This window comes from Phascolarctos cinereus, unplaced genomic scaffold, assembly GCF_003287225.1.
Source record: "Phascolarctos cinereus isolate Bilbo 61053 unplaced genomic scaffold, phaCin_HiC Scaffold_2;HRSCAF=192, whole genome shotgun sequence".
In the NCBI taxonomy this organism is placed as follows: Eukaryota; Metazoa; Chordata; class Mammalia; order Diprotodontia; family Phascolarctidae; genus Phascolarctos; species Phascolarctos cinereus.
Window position 1 is genome coordinate 147,050,744 of NW_027555625.1, and position 18,853 is coordinate 147,069,596.

General features: G+C 40.3%; 1 protein-coding gene across 3 annotated transcripts; it reads left to right on the forward strand.

The window, feature by feature from the left end:
• Nucleotides 1-495: 495 nt before the first annotated feature.
• LOC110209533 (uncharacterized) lies at nt 496-18,540 on the forward strand. 3 transcript variants are annotated; one of them, XM_020988142.2, is made up of 6 exons: nt 496-748; nt 942-1,386; nt 2,711-2,799; nt 8,075-8,201; nt 8,552-8,647; nt 15,261-18,540. In XM_020988142.2, the coding sequence occupies exons 2-6, from the start codon at nt 1,335-1,337 to the stop codon at nt 16,835-16,837; spliced, it is 1,941 nt and encodes a 646-aa protein (XP_020843801.1). In that variant the 5' UTR covers nt 496-748; nt 942-1,334; the 3' UTR covers nt 16,838-18,540. The 3 variants fall into 3 exon arrangements, with proteins under 3 accessions (XP_020843801.1, XP_078005794.1, XP_020843809.1); XM_078149668.1 differs by lacking the exons at nt 496-748; nt 942-1,386 and adding an exon at nt 5,959-6,059 and having other exon boundaries at nt 2,713-2,799; XM_020988150.2 differs by lacking the exons at nt 496-748; nt 942-1,386; nt 2,711-2,799; nt 8,075-8,201 and adding an exon at nt 11,938-12,073 and having other exon boundaries at nt 8,557-8,647.
• Nucleotides 18,541-18,853: the final 313 nt, after the last annotated feature.

The following is an 18,853-nucleotide window of genomic DNA, read 5'->3' on the forward strand; positions in this document are numbered from 1 at the left end:
GTCAGTTAATGATCATTTATTAATTGCCTACTAAGTGCCAGGCACAGTTAAGCGCTGGGAATACACACAAAGGCAAAACAAACGAGCCAGTCTCTGCTTTCAAGGTGTTCACCCCCTACAACGGCGATTTACCTTGGCACACCCGGGGAGTCTAGCGACACTGCCCAGACTCACTACAAATTGCCAGAACCCCTGGATTATGCCCCCCACTCCACTCTCCGCCCCCAACCCACACACTACACGAGGAAGCCCTGCTGATGACAAAAAAGGATCAGAAGGAGCCTGCGACGGGCTCGCCCAAACGCGCTCCCAGGGTTCGGAGCACAAGTGGGAGGGATAGAAGCCTCAGGAGCCAGCTCCATGGTCCCGCCCCCTAGCCCTCAACCGGAATTGAGCGTCCCACAGGGGACCAAAGGCACCGAACCGGAAGCGGCCCTACCGCCCAGGGCATTCTGGGAGTCGTAGTTCCGCGGTGTGGCTAAGCCAGCGCTTCCTTCCGGTCTGGAAGCTGGTTTCCTTTGTGGGTCCCGGACCGGTGCAGGGTGGGCGGGTAGACCGCCGGCCCGGCGGCTTAGCTAACGAAGCCGGGTTGTGGTGTGTGTGTCCTGGGTTTTGGGGAGGGCTCTGAGGGCGGAGAGGGGCGGCGTTGTGGAGCTTGGGACCAGACACCGGGAGAAGCCCCCCTTCCCTCTCTGGGCATGGATGGACCGGCCTGACCCCCTTCCCTCCCCAACCGCGGGGAGTCCAGGTGAGTCCGGCGGCTCCGTCCAGTATGTGGTTCCGAGTCCTGTGTGTGTGACTGCAGGGTGTGAGAATTTGGGGTGTGGAGGAGAGGGGAGGAAGTTGTGTGTGTGTGTGTGTGTGTGTGTGCGCGCGTGTGTACATGTGTAGGTTTATCCAAGCCGGGTTCTGGAGTACTTTTTCTTCTTGTTTACAAACAGTGCCTCACTTTCCTCCTGATGCCATTACCTCCGAGTGACTGAAGGCGGTGCATCTCTCCTGTTTTGACACCAGCCTTTGGTGGGTCCTTCTTGAGAGTCTGTAGGGAGAGCTGGTTCCCTACTGGAGAGTCAAGACAGTTGGATCCTCAAGCTAAAGTGATGTTAGCTCCTAGATGACGGATCCGCAGCAGTAAGTCTGGCTCTTAAGAATGAAGACAGAGAAGTCTCCAGGAATGTAGGGATTCCTCCTAGGAGGAAACTTAAGCCTGACACCAGAACTTCCAGGAAGAGGCTGCAGAACCGATGCTGAAACTGATGGAGTTGGAAGGATTCCTGATAATCCTGTAAGGGAAAGGTCAGGATTTGGGTGAAGTCACAAGGTACACAGAGAACATGGAACAGTGGATGACCATGGAGCATTTGACTCAGATTCTTGAGGGAAAAGGTAAGAAATGAACAAACAGAAGATAAATGTTTAGGTGGAGAGGGGTATGGAGGAAGCCATCTTCTCATTATGGGAAAAGGAAAAACATATCTCAGAGGAAGGTACCCTTGGCCAAAGAGTTGGGGGAAAGATTTCCCAATCTCAGAGTGTCATGGGATGAGCAAATGACTATATTTGAGACTTCAACATATGCAAGCCCCTTATATCAAGACATTCAGACTATTACACACCCCTCCTACCCCTGCTTTGTGTAGTAACAAACTTAGGAAAGCCAGAGAGAGAACATTCCCCATTAGAATGCCTTAGGAGGGACAAGCCCAAGTCAACGAAATTTTCATTTTATCCTCACAAAAACCCTTTAAGGCAGATAGAGCTTCAGTATCTCTGTTTTATAGACTGGAAACAATGATTCAGTGAGGCAAGTGTTAACAGTACTTAAGGTTAGAGCACTATTTAGTGACAGCTGGAACTAGCATATAGTTTAGAGTCCTCACAAAGTCAGAATTTAGCAACCTTAAAAATCACTGACTCCACTCTTCTTCTTCTTCTTCTTCTTCTTTTAATTTTTAGGCAGTTGGGGTTAAGTGACTTTCCCAGGGTCACACAGTTAGTAAGTGGCAAGTGTTTGGTCTGAGGCCAGATTTGAACTCAGTTCCTCCTGACTTCAGGGCTGGTGCTCTATCTGCTGTGCCACCTAGCTGCCCCACTCTTCTTATTTTTTAGATAAGAAATTAAGGTTTAAAGGCATTGAGTGACTTGCCAAGGGTCAAAAAGTTAGATAACAGAAGAACCTGAAATGGAATCCCCAGGTCTTCTTACTCCTAGTCTACTGTTCTTCATGTTATTCCATGTGGCCTTCTAGTCAGTGTTTTTTCATTAGGCCAGTACTACATTTCTGATAGTTAAGTTGTTGTCATAGGTATGATAACATAGCTGCTTTCTCCAAAAGAATTAGCATATAATTCCTCAAAGAAATTGAAGGCGAAGGAGGGGCTTTTTTTTTAAAGGGAGAAAACTAAGGAACAAGGAAGTTGTTAACAGACTCAACATCACACCTATCTGTGACCTCAGCTATATGCTGACTGTAGGACTACAGTTCTTTTACAGGGAACCTGCCATGAGCACAGAGCAGAGGTCCTTGGCAACAAGTTATGGCCTTCTGTGACCTTCAGTTTGGCAGACTTATTCTGACCCCTTTTTGAACAGGTTCTTTCTTGGAAATATGGGGATCCAGCCTAACTGGTGTGGTGGAGTTTATGACCTATGGAGTGTGAGAACTATAAGATAGAATCAGCCACACTCATGGCTTCTTTTATCCCTTCAGCTTCATCTTCTCAGGACCCTGGCCTTTCTCAAGAGGGGAACCCAGAGGAGGAGCAAATGACAATTCTTTTCCTGAAAGCCAGGTTCCAGGTGAGTTGGAGTTTTCTCCCTCTTTTCTGAAATGCCTAGATTGTGGATACATCTCCCTTCTCTTGAAAACTCCTTTCTTCAAGAAATCCTCATACAGGCACTTGAGTCCCAGTTCTTCCCAGGGAGATGGGGTCCATAATAGTGACTGACTCCATAGAAAATGTTCCCCTGTTACTGAGTGCTTTCCTTCAGTGCCCCTGTTTTCCCCACTTAATATCCACTCATTCATTTAGAAAGATGTTTGGGCCTACTGTGTGGTCATTAATATGCTAAGTACACTGATGGATAGAAAGTAAAAATCAGACATAGTCCTCACTCCAAATATGCTGACACTATTAGCCATAATAGCAGACTGACACATCAAAGGATTAGTGATAGAAGCTGATAATAAGTGCAAAATGAGTAGTGTATATGACAGGTGGGTTGGAGTTTCTGAAAGGATAAGATCAGTATGAGCTGGATTGGTCAGGGAAGGTAGTGGAAGGAATCAGGTTTAAAGTGCTCTTGAAGGATTTATATAATACAGGGAGACATTACAGGCAGGAAGAACAACATGACAGAAACTCAGGCAAAATTGGTTGTCATTCACATGCACCAGTAAAGAGTAAACTTGGCTTAAGGAAATTACTGTTGAGAAGAAATGGGTAATAAAATATGTAGAATTGGAACAAATGGTGGAAGGCCTTGAATGCCATCCTCAGTTTAGACCATAGATTGAAAGTTATTAGATAGTCTCAAGGATAAAGTGTTTAAAATGCTTAAGATCCATTGAGGGGAAGAGTCTAAAAAGTCTTCAGAGTTGCTACTGTAGAAGACAGGTAACTCTTCAGTAATAAAGGTGGATATGTACAAGCCTTGAAACATCCATTATAAATAGTGAGGTAACCAAAAATGTTAATTCATGGGATCATGTTGTGACTACAGGATTCTTCCCAGATTCTTTCACAGTAGTCTGGGCCTAGTTAGTCTTTTCCAAGAAGCTAGGGATTGTAGCTTGTTTTATTGCTTGATGGAAGTGAGATGTTTGTTTTCCTGGATAGGAGGAGGAAACACCAGAAAGACTTTTTTCACAGTGGTGGTTAAATGAGAGGCAACAGGATGTGGTAGAAAGAGCACTGGACTTGTGGTCAGGAGAGACCTTGGTTTAAATCCTGCCACTGACCTAGCAGTATGACTGAGCAATTCTCTGAACCAATTTGAGCCTCATTATTACCTCTGGGAATCTACTGCACTGAGTTGTTGTGAGAATTTAATTAATGTGCTGTGAAAATGTTAACTATTTAATAATAATAATAAATAATGGGGTTTCGACTTTCATGACCTTATTGGCCACAATACAAAAGTGTAGTGATCATTTATCCAATTTAGATCATCTTAAGCATACTTCAGTAATAACATAAAATCATTATTTTGCCAAGTCATTAGTCTTTAGTCAATTTCTAAGTACTGGATATTTTATTATTTTTATTTTTTATTTATATTTATATTTTATTTCTATAATCTCTACTCAGTTCCAGTGGTCCATTTTTACTTTTTGCCCAAAAACAGATAGGGCAGATCCCAACCTGTCCATCCATACTTTCTCATCCCATATGATTCTTGCCCAGGTCCTTCCATAAATTCTCCATAGGGGATCTGTCTCTTAACATTTTCAGTACCACTGGAGCAAGGGGGCTGGCTGTCCACTGGCTATGCCTTAGTCCTTTCCCTGTCGTGTGTCTCTCTGATTTAATTGCTTATGTCACTTTGCATTAGAGAGACTGGGTATCATAATTCATAATGTTTCCTGAGGCTACCACACACCTTTTATGAGTCAATGCTAAATTAAAAATTAAAGCACTTTTTTTTGGTGAAGAATATATAGGAAGTAAAGGCTATAGGATCATTGAATTTGGTGGGAAGTTGTTTTTTTTTTAACCAGCTGGGGGGGGGGTGTTGATTTCTTCTTTATACCACAGTCATTTCCATATATTCCCTAAAAATATACCCTCATCAGGGAGTTCTCTTTTGTAACAAAGAAAAAGAGTTAAACAAAACTAATCAACATAATGGCCACATCTGACTGTGTATTCAGCGTTTCACACTCTTCGTCCTGGTTACCTTTCCTAGTTACATGCCATCTTTCCAGTGTCCTGCAAATGTGGCATCCGGAAATAAATGCAGCACTCCAAATGTGATCTGACCAAGATAGAATACAATGGGAGTTATCACCTTCCATTCTGGAGACTGCACTTCTGATGATGCAGGCTAAGTTCACATTAGCTTTTTTGCTATCACATTATACTATAGTCTCATATTGAACTTGCAGTCACCTAAAGCCCCTGGGTCCTTTTCATATGAACTGCTGTCTAGCCACATTCCTCCTATCCTGTATTTGTACGTTTGATTTTTTTTTAAGTCAGTTGCATTACTTGATTTTTTTTGTTCTTGGTCTAGACTGGTTGTAAGGGATTCCCGGTCTGCTAAGTCCTTCCACAGAAACAGATTAGCAAGGTCATTTATGGTATTGGTTGTCTAGGGTAACAGTGTCAACTCATAGAAATGGATCCCTGCAGGCCATGTTTTGTCTTAGAAAATCACAAATTAGCATTATATCGTATTTTTATTTACTTTGTAAAACATTTCCCAATTGCATTTTAATGTATGTATTTTTGTGTGTGTGAGGCAGTTGGGGTTAAGTGACTTGCCTGGGGCCACACAGCTAGTAAGTGTCAGGTCTCTGAGGTCGAATTTGAATTCAGTTCTTCCTGACACCAGGGCCAGTCCTCTATCCACTGCACACCACCTACCTGCCCCCATTTTAATTTTTTTTTTTTTAAGGCAATTGGGATGAAGTAACTTGCCCGGGGTCACACAGCTAGTAAGTGTCAAGTGTTTGGTCTGAGGCCTGATCTGAACTCCGATCCTCCTGACTTCAGGGCCAGTGCTCTATTCACCATGCCACCTATCCCTCCCCCCCCACCCCATTTTAATTTAAAAGGTGAGTTTGACACCTCTCATCTTGGGCATAAGAAGTCGTGAATTGTCTGTGGTCACACAGCTAATATATGTTAGAAGTAGGACTTAAATCCAGGTCTTCCTAACTCCAAGGCTGACCCTCTATCCAGTATGCCATACTGCTACTAACTTTACATTTATCACCTTTAAATTTCTTATTAGATTTTTTTCCCATCATTCTGTACCACTGAAATCTTTCTGGATTCAGATTCCATCATCCAGTGTATTAATTCCCTCCCAGCTTTGTGTCATCTACAACTTTGGTAAGCATGGTATCCAACTTTTCACTCAAGTCATTGGTAAAAATGTTGAACAAAATAGGACCAAGGACAGAAACTAAGGACACTACTAGACACTTTCATCCTGTTGATGAGTTTCCCCTAATCACCAGTTTCCCTTAATCACCACTCTTCAGGTGCTAGTATTCATCCTGCTCCAAATCCATTTAGTTGAACTATCATTCAGAGCAGTCTCTCTACGTTATCCAGAAGGATTTCATAAGATAATGTCACAGGCCTTGCTGCAATATCTGTCAGTAAATCCTGTAAAAATTATAAATGAGAGTATGAAGTCATGACTTGGTGATGAACCCCTGCCAGTTCCTCGAGATTTCTTCTTCTGGTTCTTGCCTCCTAAGACTTGCAAAAGTTGGCATACGGTTCATTGGCTTAGAGTTTGAAAAATTGTCTTACTATTCTTTTGGAAAACTAAGCAAAATTTGGTAGTGTCTAGCCTTGTAGTGACTTTCCTGTTCTCTACCATGGCTTTTATAAAATTGTCCACAGCAGTAGTATCTGCAGGATCAGGGCTCTGAGAATTATGTCTTTTACTTGTGCCGGGTGATTGAACTCACTGAGAGCACCCAGTTGCTCTTTTGTTATCTCTTCACTTAATTTTCAGTTTTCTTTAAGTAATTTTTGTTTTATCCTCAGATCAATTTTCTCCTTGGTAGAAACAAAATAGGAATGAAATATTTCTGCCTTCTTGTTATTATTTGTCACCCTTGTCCTTCTCCCTCCAAGCAGATATCCTGCTCTCTTATTCAGACTTTGGCTCCCAACATAGCTTTTTAAAAAGCTCTTTTTGTTGTCTTGAAGATTTTTGTCTCAGTTTTTTATATTCTTTAGTCTTACTGATTCTGTTTTTAAATTTTATGTATTTCATTAAATATTTCCTAATTACATGTTAAAAAATTTTTAGCATAATTTTTTTTAAATTTTGAGTTACATATTCTCTCCTTCTCTCCCATCCTTTCCTTACCCCTTGAGAAAGCAAACAATAGGATAATGATTATACATGTGAAGTCATGTAAAACATTTCCATATTAATCATATTGCAAAAGAAAACACACACACACACAAGAAAAATAAAGAAAGTCTTTAAAAAGTATGCTTCAATATGTACTCAGAATTCATCAGTTCTCTTTCTGGAGGTGAATAGCATTTTTCACCATGAGTCCTTTGGAATTGTCTTGGATCATTGCCTGATGCTATTCTTACAGGACTGTGTTACTATTTTCTATTTATAACTCCCCATTTTTTCCATCATGTGTTTATCTCTTTTTACAATTTAAATTCATTGGTGAGTTGCCTGTGCAATCAAATTAATCTCAATACCCATCTTTCCCATTTTCTTCATCAGAATCATTTGTTTTCATTTTCAGAATTGATATCTTAAGAGCATGCTGTCTCTTGAGCCAGCTTCCCTTATAAAATTTAAGGTCATAGGATCCTATCCAAACTTTCCCTGAACTCTTCGAAATACACTCTCCAGAAATCTAGGGCAGGGGTGAGGAACTTGTGGCCTCAAGGCCATGTGTGGTATTCTATCTAGGCCCTTGGGTGTGGCCTTGCAACTGAGTCCCAACATATACAGAACAAATCCTTTTATTAAGGGGATTTGTTCAGTGAAGTTTGGATTTAGTCAAAGGGCTGCACTTGAAGACCTAGAGGGCCACATGTGGCCTCAAGGCTGCAGATTCCCCATCTCTGACCTAGGGATAGGTCATACTATGCCTGGTATTCCCTTTCTTAGTTACCATGAACTCTCTAAATAGCATGGCTATTTCTTCCCATGGTTACTCTCATTTCCACCTCAGTTGCTCCCTTTTTTGTTAGAATAATATCCAAAATAGCAGTGGTTGTAAACACTTTTAGAAGTCCTGTACATCTGACTATCTGGCATTTAACTATCCTGGCACTGCCAACTTCACACATAATCCATGAGCCCTGTTTGGAGTAGGCTTATTGGGTAAGCAGGAACGTATTTGGTGTTTTAGGAATCAGTGGCCTTTAAGGATGTAGCTGTGGACTTCACCCAGGAGGAATGGGGGCAACTGGATCCTGCTCAGAGGGACTTGTACAGGGATGTGATGCTGGAGAACTATGGGAACCTGGTCTCACTGGGTAAGGATGGCTTCCCCCTGTGACTCAGACTGTGTCAAATGGAACATCTCTTTTCTTTGATTTTTAAAAGGTGCTTAGCCAAGTTTTAGCCCTGGGGCTCAATGATTTATAATGTCTTTATGACTCAGAGGCCAGGCAGTTCTGTTCCCTGTTTACAGAATGAAAATTGGGCCTTCATTTTGCTATTTCAGATGTTTCAACTATCTTAACCTTTAAAGAACTCCATGTCACCCTTGGACCCTTCTTAAACTGTTCTCTGCCATCTCACATCAGGGGGCCAGAACTTGACTGTGCAATTGCCTTTGTCTCCAGCACAAACAAACAAGTCCTGTTTCTTTCTTCATAATCAGGGTTTCCAGTTTCTAAGCCATATGTGATCTCCCAGCTGGAGCAAGGGGAAGAACCCTGGGTGGTGGAAAGAGAAGTCTCAAGAGGCATCTGCCTAGGTGAGTGAGTAAAAACTAAATAGATGGATTACAAATAACGTTTCATCTGGTCTTTCAGGAAAGGTAAACCATTCAATCATTAGTCAGGAACCATTATCAAAATCCTGAAGGCCTAGGAAAAATTTGAGACTATTTAGTATAAGCACTTTCAAATATTTTTTTTTCCTTAACATTGATAATCTTCCTCAAGCTTCTTGTTCGCCTCTTTGTCGGAGGAAGTTGTATCTTTCTTAAAGCACTTAATCTGTACTGTGGGTTTTATCTGCCCCTAGGAGCTCTGTTCCAGTTGGAATAACAAGGAGTCCCCTAGCCTAGCTAGGATCCAGGAGCAAGATCAAAAGTGTGAATTCATAAAAAGGGAGTGAACAAAGGGTAGTCACATAGTTTGGGGTGAACATCAACAGAGACAGTCAAAAGGCAGAATGATTGTGATCAGTTGATTTGATCTAGGTTTTAGTCTTTCAGAGTCTTTTTCTTCCTGAGCAGCTCGAAAGTTTATTTTGGTTCCATCACCTAGAGCAAAATTCAGGGAGTAGAGGATAGAAAAAATGGAGGGAGGAAGGTTATCAGTGCTCCAGGCAAGTAATAACAAGGGCTTATATTAAGGTGTTGGCAGTGACAGAGGATAGGAGGTAGAAATGATTGGAACTGGTGGTAGCTCCATTGTAAGAGATGAGCGAAGGGGAATTGTCAAAGGGGTAACATCAAGGTTTTGACATGGAAGACTGGTAGTTTCAGTGACAGAAATAGTAACCAGAAGGAGGGGAGATGGTTCAGAGAAAATGAGGATATATCCTATAGGTAATAGGAGATATAAGTCTAGAGCTCAGATGGGGCTCCAGGGCTGGAGATACAAATTTGGAAGTCATATGCACAGTAATCTTCTACAAAAATATTGCTCTGTTGCCACATCCTGGTGTAGTCACAACCCTGAGTACTTTGAAGTTATGCCAGCAGAATACTGGCAGCTGGAAAAACTTTGCCTACAGTCCTGCTGACTGTGTGCTGCCCAAAGACCAGCTTAGTCAAGTCCAGGGAGGCTGGCTTATCACCAGGAGATTGACCACTCTAGGTGATAACTTCTTTGACCATGGCAATCCCTGAAACAGTGTCTGTGATCTCATCACTTTGAATATTTCCCCCAGTTATGAAGACTGGAACCCATCCATGCTTGCCTGTCCTGTGCAGCTTTTGTCCGTGTCCTCTCCTAAGTTCACCACAAGGCATTCACCTAATATGCCAAAGGTCTTCCTCAGTTTCTATTGATACTGAGGATAGCAGAGCACTTGTGCTATCCACATGTCATTCTCCTTCCTTACCACATGACTGACCTATCTTTTTCTTTCATACATTTCCTGATACATAATTATGTTCTTTAAAGTTCCTAATTTGTTATAAACATTACAACCTGCTCAAATGCTCCATGTGCCTCTCAGTTGCCTTCTATATAATACTTATGTTCAGATCTTTATCAGTTATTATGTTCTATATCTCACATTCTATATAATACTCATAGAATATTGGTATTTTTAAGTGGTCCTTTGTTTCTGGGAGAAGCCTGGGGTCATTAAAAGAAATTTGCAATGTCCTGAAGGCAATCCAGTTCATTCTCTTCCTTCTATTCTAATTATGGACCCAAGTTGTTGTCCATTTGCATTTTCTTTCCCAGCTATAAGTATTGATATATAATATAGGGCAGCTAGGTGGCACCGTGGATAGAATGTTGGACCTGAGTTCAAATTCAGTCTCAGACACTGGCTGTGTGACCCTGGGCAAGCCACCTTCAAAACAATTTAGACTGGTTAAAAAAATAGGTTGATCAGTGGAACTGATTAGGTATACAGCATACTGAAGCAAATGAATATAGTAGCATGGTGTTCTGATAAATCCAAAGATCCCAGTCACAGGGGTAAGAGCTCACTATTTGACAAATACTGCTGGAAACTCTGGAACATAGTCTGTCAGAAACCAGCTAGAGACCAACAGCTTATACCATATAATGAGGTAATCGCCAAATGATACATGACGTAGACATAAAGGGTAACATCAGAAATCATTAGAAGAGCATGTAAGAAATTACCTTTCAAGTCTCTGGATAGGAGCAGGCAGTTCATGACCACGCAGAGGATAGAGAGAATCACAGAAGATAAAATGCGCAATTTTATTTATATAAGATTTTAAAATGTTTACACAAACAAAAACAGCACAGTTAAAATTAGAAGAGAAACAGATCACTGTAAAATAAAAAAAGTTGTAGCAAGTTTATCTAATAAAGATCTTATATAGGGGTGGGGAACTTGTGCCATCCAGGCCTGTGATATATCTGAGCTATATAAGGAACTGATTCAAATTTATAAGAATTAGAGCCATTCCCCATTAGATAAAATAGTCTTTAAAAAATATGAACAATTTTCAAAGTAAGAAATCCAAATTATCATCAGCCTTATGAAAAAATACTCCAATCACTAATAATTAGAGGGATCCACATTAAAGCAGCTCTGGGGTTCCATCTCACACCTATCAGTTTAGCAAAGGTGATAAAAAAAATGATAGCTGTTAGGCTAGAAGAAAATAAGGACACTAATATGCCATTGGGAGAACTGTGAATTGATCCAGTCATTATGGAAAGCAGTTTAGAAGGCAAAAAAGTCACTTGACTGAATTCTCTAGGAAATCCATCCAACAGCCTGGCCCTTCTCTAGATTTCTCCTCTCTTTTTAACCAGTACGTGCTTTTAATCTTGGCATAGAATTGACAAGCAAATAAACTACGTGATAATAAGAAAACGATATGTAAGGAAACATCTACCAACGGGTTATATGCCTTCTGCCCCACCTAGACTGTGGGAGATCCTAAGTAGTACAGAAGCTGCTTCAAACCTAGCAGTTTTAGGAAATGTTCAATTTAGTTTCAGTTTAGTCCTCCTTCAAATGGGGCAAAGAGATATAGACAATACAACATTTAAAACTCAGTGTTCTACCTTGTCTCTTGCAAGGTCAGTTAGTCATCAGGTAAATATTCTGAAACTCTGGATGCAAGACTCTTGGTCAGGGGGAGAGTGGACTCAGCAAACGACAAACGCTGTCATGGCCAGTGCTTTTCTTGTTCTTGGTTTGAACCAGTGGCTAGCTTCAGCAAGGGGAGTCTGCCACAACCATACTGGGCTCATGCCTCTGGTCTCTTGACATTGTGTAACAGATGAGTTTTCCATTTGTTATTCCTCAAATAACTCACCCCCTTTCCTGGTTATACAACTCATTAGTGATATCTTTTTTGCTTCTCACATACAGTTGATGAATGTTAATAAGCTGCATCCTATTTACACCCCACATACAACTTTATTGCCCTTTGGGAAACCTGCAACTGATGTCAAAGAGAGAGAAGCCTCATTTTGCTTGGCCCAAGGGGAAGGACTAGGAATAATAGGTATGATATTGCAGAAAGGTAAATTTTTAGTTTGATATAAGAAACGACCAGATTTGAATATAGGTCTTCCTGACGCCAGGCCCATCTCTCTGTGTGCTGCACCACCAGCTGCTTCTAAAAGAGGCACAAAGAATAAAGCTACTTTCAAGGAGCTTATGTTCTATAAGGAATATACACACAGAGATATGGTCGTTTATGCATAAATGAACAACATATATATGTGTATACATATATATGCATATGTAGTACACATACATATGTGCCATACACATATGTATAGAATAACATACACTCTGTGTGTGTCTGTGTGCACACATACAAGGTAGTTGGGAAGGAGACAGACCCAAGTGGTTGGAGGGATCAGAAAGAGTGGAATTCTGAGGTGTAGATGAAGAAAGTAAATGTTCTAGGACAGAGGTGGGGATCATATGGCCCTCTAGGTCCTCAAGTGCAGCCCTATGACCAAATCAAAACTTCGCAAAACAAATCCCCTTAATAAAAAGATTTCTTTTGCAAAACTTGGACTCAGTCAGAAGGCCAAACCCAAGGACCTAGAAGGCCACATATGGCCTCAAGGCTACAGGTTCTCTACTCCTGTCTGGGAGATGGGAAATGGCCTACCATGTATAGTGGTTGGTGGTGGTGTCCATTTGTCCTTTGTTCTCAAAGAAGACTGTGACATCAGGAAGATGATGCCATGACTTGCAGGTGAATTGGATTTAAGTGAGAGAGGGCTGTGCAAAGTCACCAGCCTCACTTTCTCCTCTGGAGCCATCTGAGTGGCTATGTGTAGCTGGATATAGATCAGGACAAATGAAGATAGTCCTAGATGCAGTGGGAGACCTCAGCCTTTTTCAGCTAAGGTCTTTCCTAGTTCTCACTTTGACTAAGGCAACGCCTATTCAGTGATTAGGGCTGTTTAAGAAGTAAGCCAAGAGATGGTCCCTTAAAAAAAAAATCAAACTGGGAGGGGAAGACCTAATGGCACAGCATGTAAATACCTAAAGAAAAAGTTAACTATTTATAGGAAGAAATAGACAGTGAAACCATAATAGTTGGAGAACTCAATGTATACCTCTAAGACTTAGACAAATCAAATGAAAAGAAAAACAAGAAAGAAATTAAGGTCCTGAATAAAAGTTTAGAAAGGTTACATATACTAGCTCTCAGTTAATTACTGATTTGGAATGGAAAGGAGTATACATATTTCACAGCTGTGCATGGCTCCATTAAATTGGCAGTGTGTTAGGATTTAAAAAAAAAACAAATGTAACAAAACATAATAAAATAGTCAATAAAGGGACTTTAAAGAAAGTAGTAAAATTAATTGGGACTTGATAACAATAATAAATAACTGGTGGGTCAAAGAACAAAACTTAGAAACAAAAAATAATTTCATAAAAGAAAATGGCAACAAATGTACATTTGAAAGTTTGAGGAAGACAGCCAGAATAAATCCTTAGGTAAAATGTATATCTCCAGACATTTTCATCAACAAAAAAAGTGAAAGAACAGATAAATGAATTGGACAAAACTAGAAATGCAGCAAATAAAAAAATCATGGCTAAACAACAAAATGAAAACTCTGAAAAGCAAAAAATCCATTGAATTGATAAATTAAACTATTATTTTAAAAAAATAATAAAGTGAACTATTACCTAGTCTAATTTAAAAAAAAGAAATTAAGAGGATGCCCATCAGTCTAGGGTTGTCAAAAGTAATGCAATATTATTGCATAATAAGCAATGACAACAGAAGTAGTTTTAGAAAAACCTGGGATGACTTGTATAAACTGATGTAGAGTGAAGTCAGCAGAACCCAGAAAACTATTTATATAATAATAACATTGTAAAGAGCAACTAGGGAAGACTTAAGAATCTAGTCAGTGTAGTAACCAACCATGATGCTAGAGGACTGATATGAAAGATATGACACACACACTTTTTGAGAGAAAGACGACGAACTTAAGATGCAGAACAAAACATACATTTCAGACGTGACCAGTATAGAGACTCATTTTGCTTACTGTGTATTTGACACAAGAGTTTTGATTTTCTTCATTTCATTATGTGGGGGTGGGGGATCTGGGGGATTCAGACGAGCTTGTGCTAGGATTACTTAAATGGATGAAAGAAAAATAAAGTAAGAAAAGAGTGTCATGGGATCATTTTGAAAATGCACAGAGCTTTGAAATGTGATGAATTTGTTACATTTAAAAATAAAAGTTATGTGAGAAACAGAAAGAAGGCTAATTTGGCTAGACTGTAGAATTAGGGAAGAGGAGTAATGAGGTTAGAAGGATAACTTGGAGCCAGGTGTAAGGGGCTTTAAAAGCCAAATAGAAGCATTTATATTCCATCTTGGAGGCAATTAGGAGCCATCTGAGCCACTGCTCAAGTTTATTGAACAGGATAGTGGCATGGTCTGATCTGTATTTAAGAAAAGTCACTGACAGCAGTGTGGAAAACAAGATGGGTTAAGTACGGAGACAGTTGAGATTGAGAAACCAATTAAGAGGTCATTGCAATAGTCTGGGCAGGAGGTGATGACCTGAACCAAGGTGGAGATTGCCATGTACATAGAGAATAAAAGGTCAGGTGTGAGAGATGTAAATGTAGAAACATCAAGATTTGACAACTGATTCATATTAGATGTGAGAGAATGAAGAGTTGAGAATAACACTAAGGTTATGAACCCAAGGGTTTAGAAGAATGGTGGTTACTTTAGTAGAAATAGAGAATTTTGGAATGGGGTGGATTGAAATAGTGGTTTCTGTTTTGTACATGTTGGGTTTCAGATGAAGAAGGTCTAGTGGTAGTATTCAAGAGAGATTTAAAATGGGAGAGTTTGGAGTTAGAGAAACAAACTAGAAACCTATTACAATCTAGGCATAAGGTGGTGGCGTTCTACTTAGTTTGGTTCCATGGTTGCCATTCTGATCTTGTAATCCTTCCTGATGGGTTATTCTTATCTGGGCTTAATTTATACACCATTGTTCTTCTCTCCTGACATTTCCTATCTTTTTCATCAGTTACAAGACACTATTTGTGAGCTCTCAAAGAAATATGTACATCACGTACATTATTTTCAGTTTTATCACAACATCCTGAGTACAGGGAACAAGGGACGTTTTTATTTTATTTTATTTTATTTTATTTTATTTTATTTTATTTTTCATTTATTTCAGACTTGGGGACCAGGACTGAAATCAAGGAAACTGTAAAGCAGGATGTGTCTGAAGAAGGATTATCTCAAGAAGTGATCATTCAAAGATTCACAAGAGATAGCCTTTGGAATTCTAAGTCAGGTGATGCCTGGGAACATGAAACATGGTTACAAGGGGAGCCAAGAAATCAGGAAACATATTTAAAGGAAGTGCCAATCAACCACAAGCAATTACCAATCTGGGAAAAAGACCATAGATGTAATGACCTTGGAAGAAGTTTCAATTTAAGTTCCATCCTTGTTGCACAACACAAAGTTCCTATGGGAGACAAATCGTATAAATATGATGCAAATGGAAATAACTTCCAACAAAATACACTAACAATTAGCCATCAGAAAATTGATTTGCGGAACAAACCTTGTAAATGTAATGAATGTGGAAAAGCCTTCCGTTATCACTCAGAACTTACTCGACATAGGAGAACTCATACTGGAGAGAAGCCCTATGAATGTAATGAGTGTGGGAGAGGCTTCAGTCAGAGTTCATCCCTCACTCTACACTTGAGATTTCACACTGGAGAGAAACCCCATAAATGTAATGAATGTGGGAAAGCATTCAGGCACACCTCGTCTCTTGTTAAACATCAGAGAAGTCATACTGGAGAGAAACCTTATGAATGCAATGAATGTGGAAAGGCCTTCAGCCGGAGTACACACCTTACAGAACATCAGAGAATACATACTGGAGAGAAACCTTATAAATGTAATGAATGTGGAAAAACCTTCAGCCGGAGCACACACCTTACTGAACATCAGACAATTCATACTAGAGAGAAGCCCTATAAATGTAATGAATGTGGGCAAGCCTTCAGTCACACCTCCTCCCTTGTTAAACATCAGAGAATTCATACTGGTGAAAAACCCTATGAATGTAATGAATGTGGGAAAGCCTTCAGTCGAAGAACACATCTTACTCAACATCAGACAATTCATACCGGGGAGAAGCCCTATGAATGTAGTGAATGTGGAAAAGCCTTCAGTCACATATTATTTCTTACAAAACATCGGAAAATTCATACTGAAGAAAAACCCTATGAATGTGATGAATGTGGGAAAGCCTTCAGTCATACTTCATCTCTTATTAAGCATCAGAGAACTCATACTGGAGAGAAACCCTATAAATGCAATGAATGTGGGAAAGCCTTCAGTCATACTTCATCACTTAATAAGCATCAAAGAACTCATACTGGAGAGAAACCCTATGAATGTAATGAATGCGGGAAGGCTTTCAGTCAAAGTTCATCTCTTGCACTACACCAGAGTTGTCATACTGGAGAGAGACCCTATACGTGCAGTGAATGTGGAAAAGCCTTCAGTCACACTGCATCCCTCATTAAGCATCAGAGAACTCATACTGGAGAAAAACCCTATGAATGTAATCAGTGTGGGAAAGCCTTCAGCCAGAGTTCATCCCTTATTAAACACCAGAGGACTCATACTGGAGAGAAACCATACGGATGTAATGAATGTGGAAAGGCCTTCAGCCAGAGTTCCTCCCTTTTTAAACATCAGAGGACTCATAGAATTATAAAATATTAGTGTTGGAAGAGTCTTCCTTGGTCGTATAGTCAACCCCCTTCTTCAAGGTCACCCAGCTGATAAATGGCAGAGCTGCGACTAAAAGCTAGGTTTCCTGACTCCCAGTCCTTTGCTCTTTCCATTATCCCTTATACTGTATAGAAATGTCATGAATTAAAATATATGGTAATAACAGCTCAGATTTATATAGCATTTAAGGTTTGCAGATTGTTTTCTTAACAACCCTATGAAGTAGGTAGTAAAGTATTATCCCCATTTTAAAGATGAGGAAACAGGTTCAGAGAGGCTAAGTGACTCATCCAAGGTCACACATCTAGTAAGTATTAGAACCAAGAATTGACTCCTGATCCCCTACATCCACGTCCAGTGAACTTTCCATTACCCTGTGCTGCTTATATGTATGAATTCCATGTATGGAAAATAATCTTCAGTGTCATGGTCCCTTGTCATGGTTGAGACCAAGGTACCCTAAAGGAAAGGGAATGGATCAGAAGATTCTGCCAAGAATGCGGGGGTTTGCTGACCTTGTGACACAGACTCATCAGAGACCTCTCCCTTTGATGTTCTGTGTCCCAAGATTTTTGGCAGATCAACAGCATGGCTTGGCACATAAAACTTGCCAGAGGAGCAGTCACAACACAAAGGAAACCCACAGACACAAAGAACAACATCTAAGAGCACTTACTCCACTAGCACTTACTGTGATTAAGCAAGATCCCATCCACCTGCCTCCTGCTCTTTCCCTCCTAACACCATCAGCCCTGCACATGTGGTATGACTAGGACCAACCTTCAGACACAAAATGAAAGTCTTACTTTTCCCTTCTTTTGTGTGCTGGCCGCAGACATTGTCAGCGTGCCAGAAGACCCCTCAGTGCCCTTGAGCACAGCTACTGCTTTCCTGCTTTCACCAACTAACCCTGAGCCCTTCCTTGCTATGCCAGCATTAAGTCACTTCAGTACTTACTGCACATCGGGGAATTCAGAAGGGGCACATTGTTAACACTGCCTAGAAGATGGCCTGGAGTATAATTTACCCTTATATATCAGAGACATTCCCCTGGGTAGTAGACATGAAAGTATAATGAGAGTGAGGAAAGTGTCCCTTGTGCTTAGTCACAGGTATTCCTCTGCTCAAAAACCTTCTGTGGGTCCCCCTTGGCCTTTGAAGATAATGTCTAAAGTCATTAACTTGGCAGTCCAAGGGTTAACAAAATCTTGCTACAGTTTACTCCTGGCTTCATCCCAACTGGTTTGCTCACCTCTGGCTGATCCACCTTTTCACTTTGCTGCCTCAGCTCTTACAGAGTTCTAATGCCGTGGAATGCTCTCCCCATTAATTCTCTGCCCATCCTACAAAAACCAGCTCAAATCTCACATCTCTAAAAGACTTTCTTGACCTCCCCCTTCCAGACTGAGTGACTTCCCCCTACTCTGAATAAGAATTGTTGTCTGTATGGTTCATTTGGTAATTAATCATGTACCTTCTTGTGGTGTCTATTGTTGGCTTGAACTGTTATTTAAATACTTAAATGTTATTTAATTTTTCACACATGAAGCTCCTTGAGAGCTGGGACTGTCTTGTAGGTCTTTGTAGCCCACACAGCACTTAGCACAGTGCCTTGCACATAATAGGTGCTCAATACAATTTTATTGATTTGGCATCTGAACTTTACAAAAATAAAATAACTTGTTTTGCATTCATTTTCTTATTCTGCTTAAAAATGACTAGACTTTCTAATGGGTTGTTTTGGGGTTTTTTTGTCTAATCATACTTCAGAGAATATGGAAAATTTCCCCTGTAAGGGAGCTTCAAGGCCTATAGTTCATCCAAAGCACTTGTACAGTTTCTTCTCCTAATTAATAGCTTCTTTCAAAAGATAAATATTATAAAACTTTTTAGAGATGGGATAGGAATAGGGGGAACTCTATTTCCATTTGAAGCAATGAAGAAAATATATTTTATCCCCAGCTTTTACATTACAACAGACATTGGGATGGGATGGAGTTGAATGAG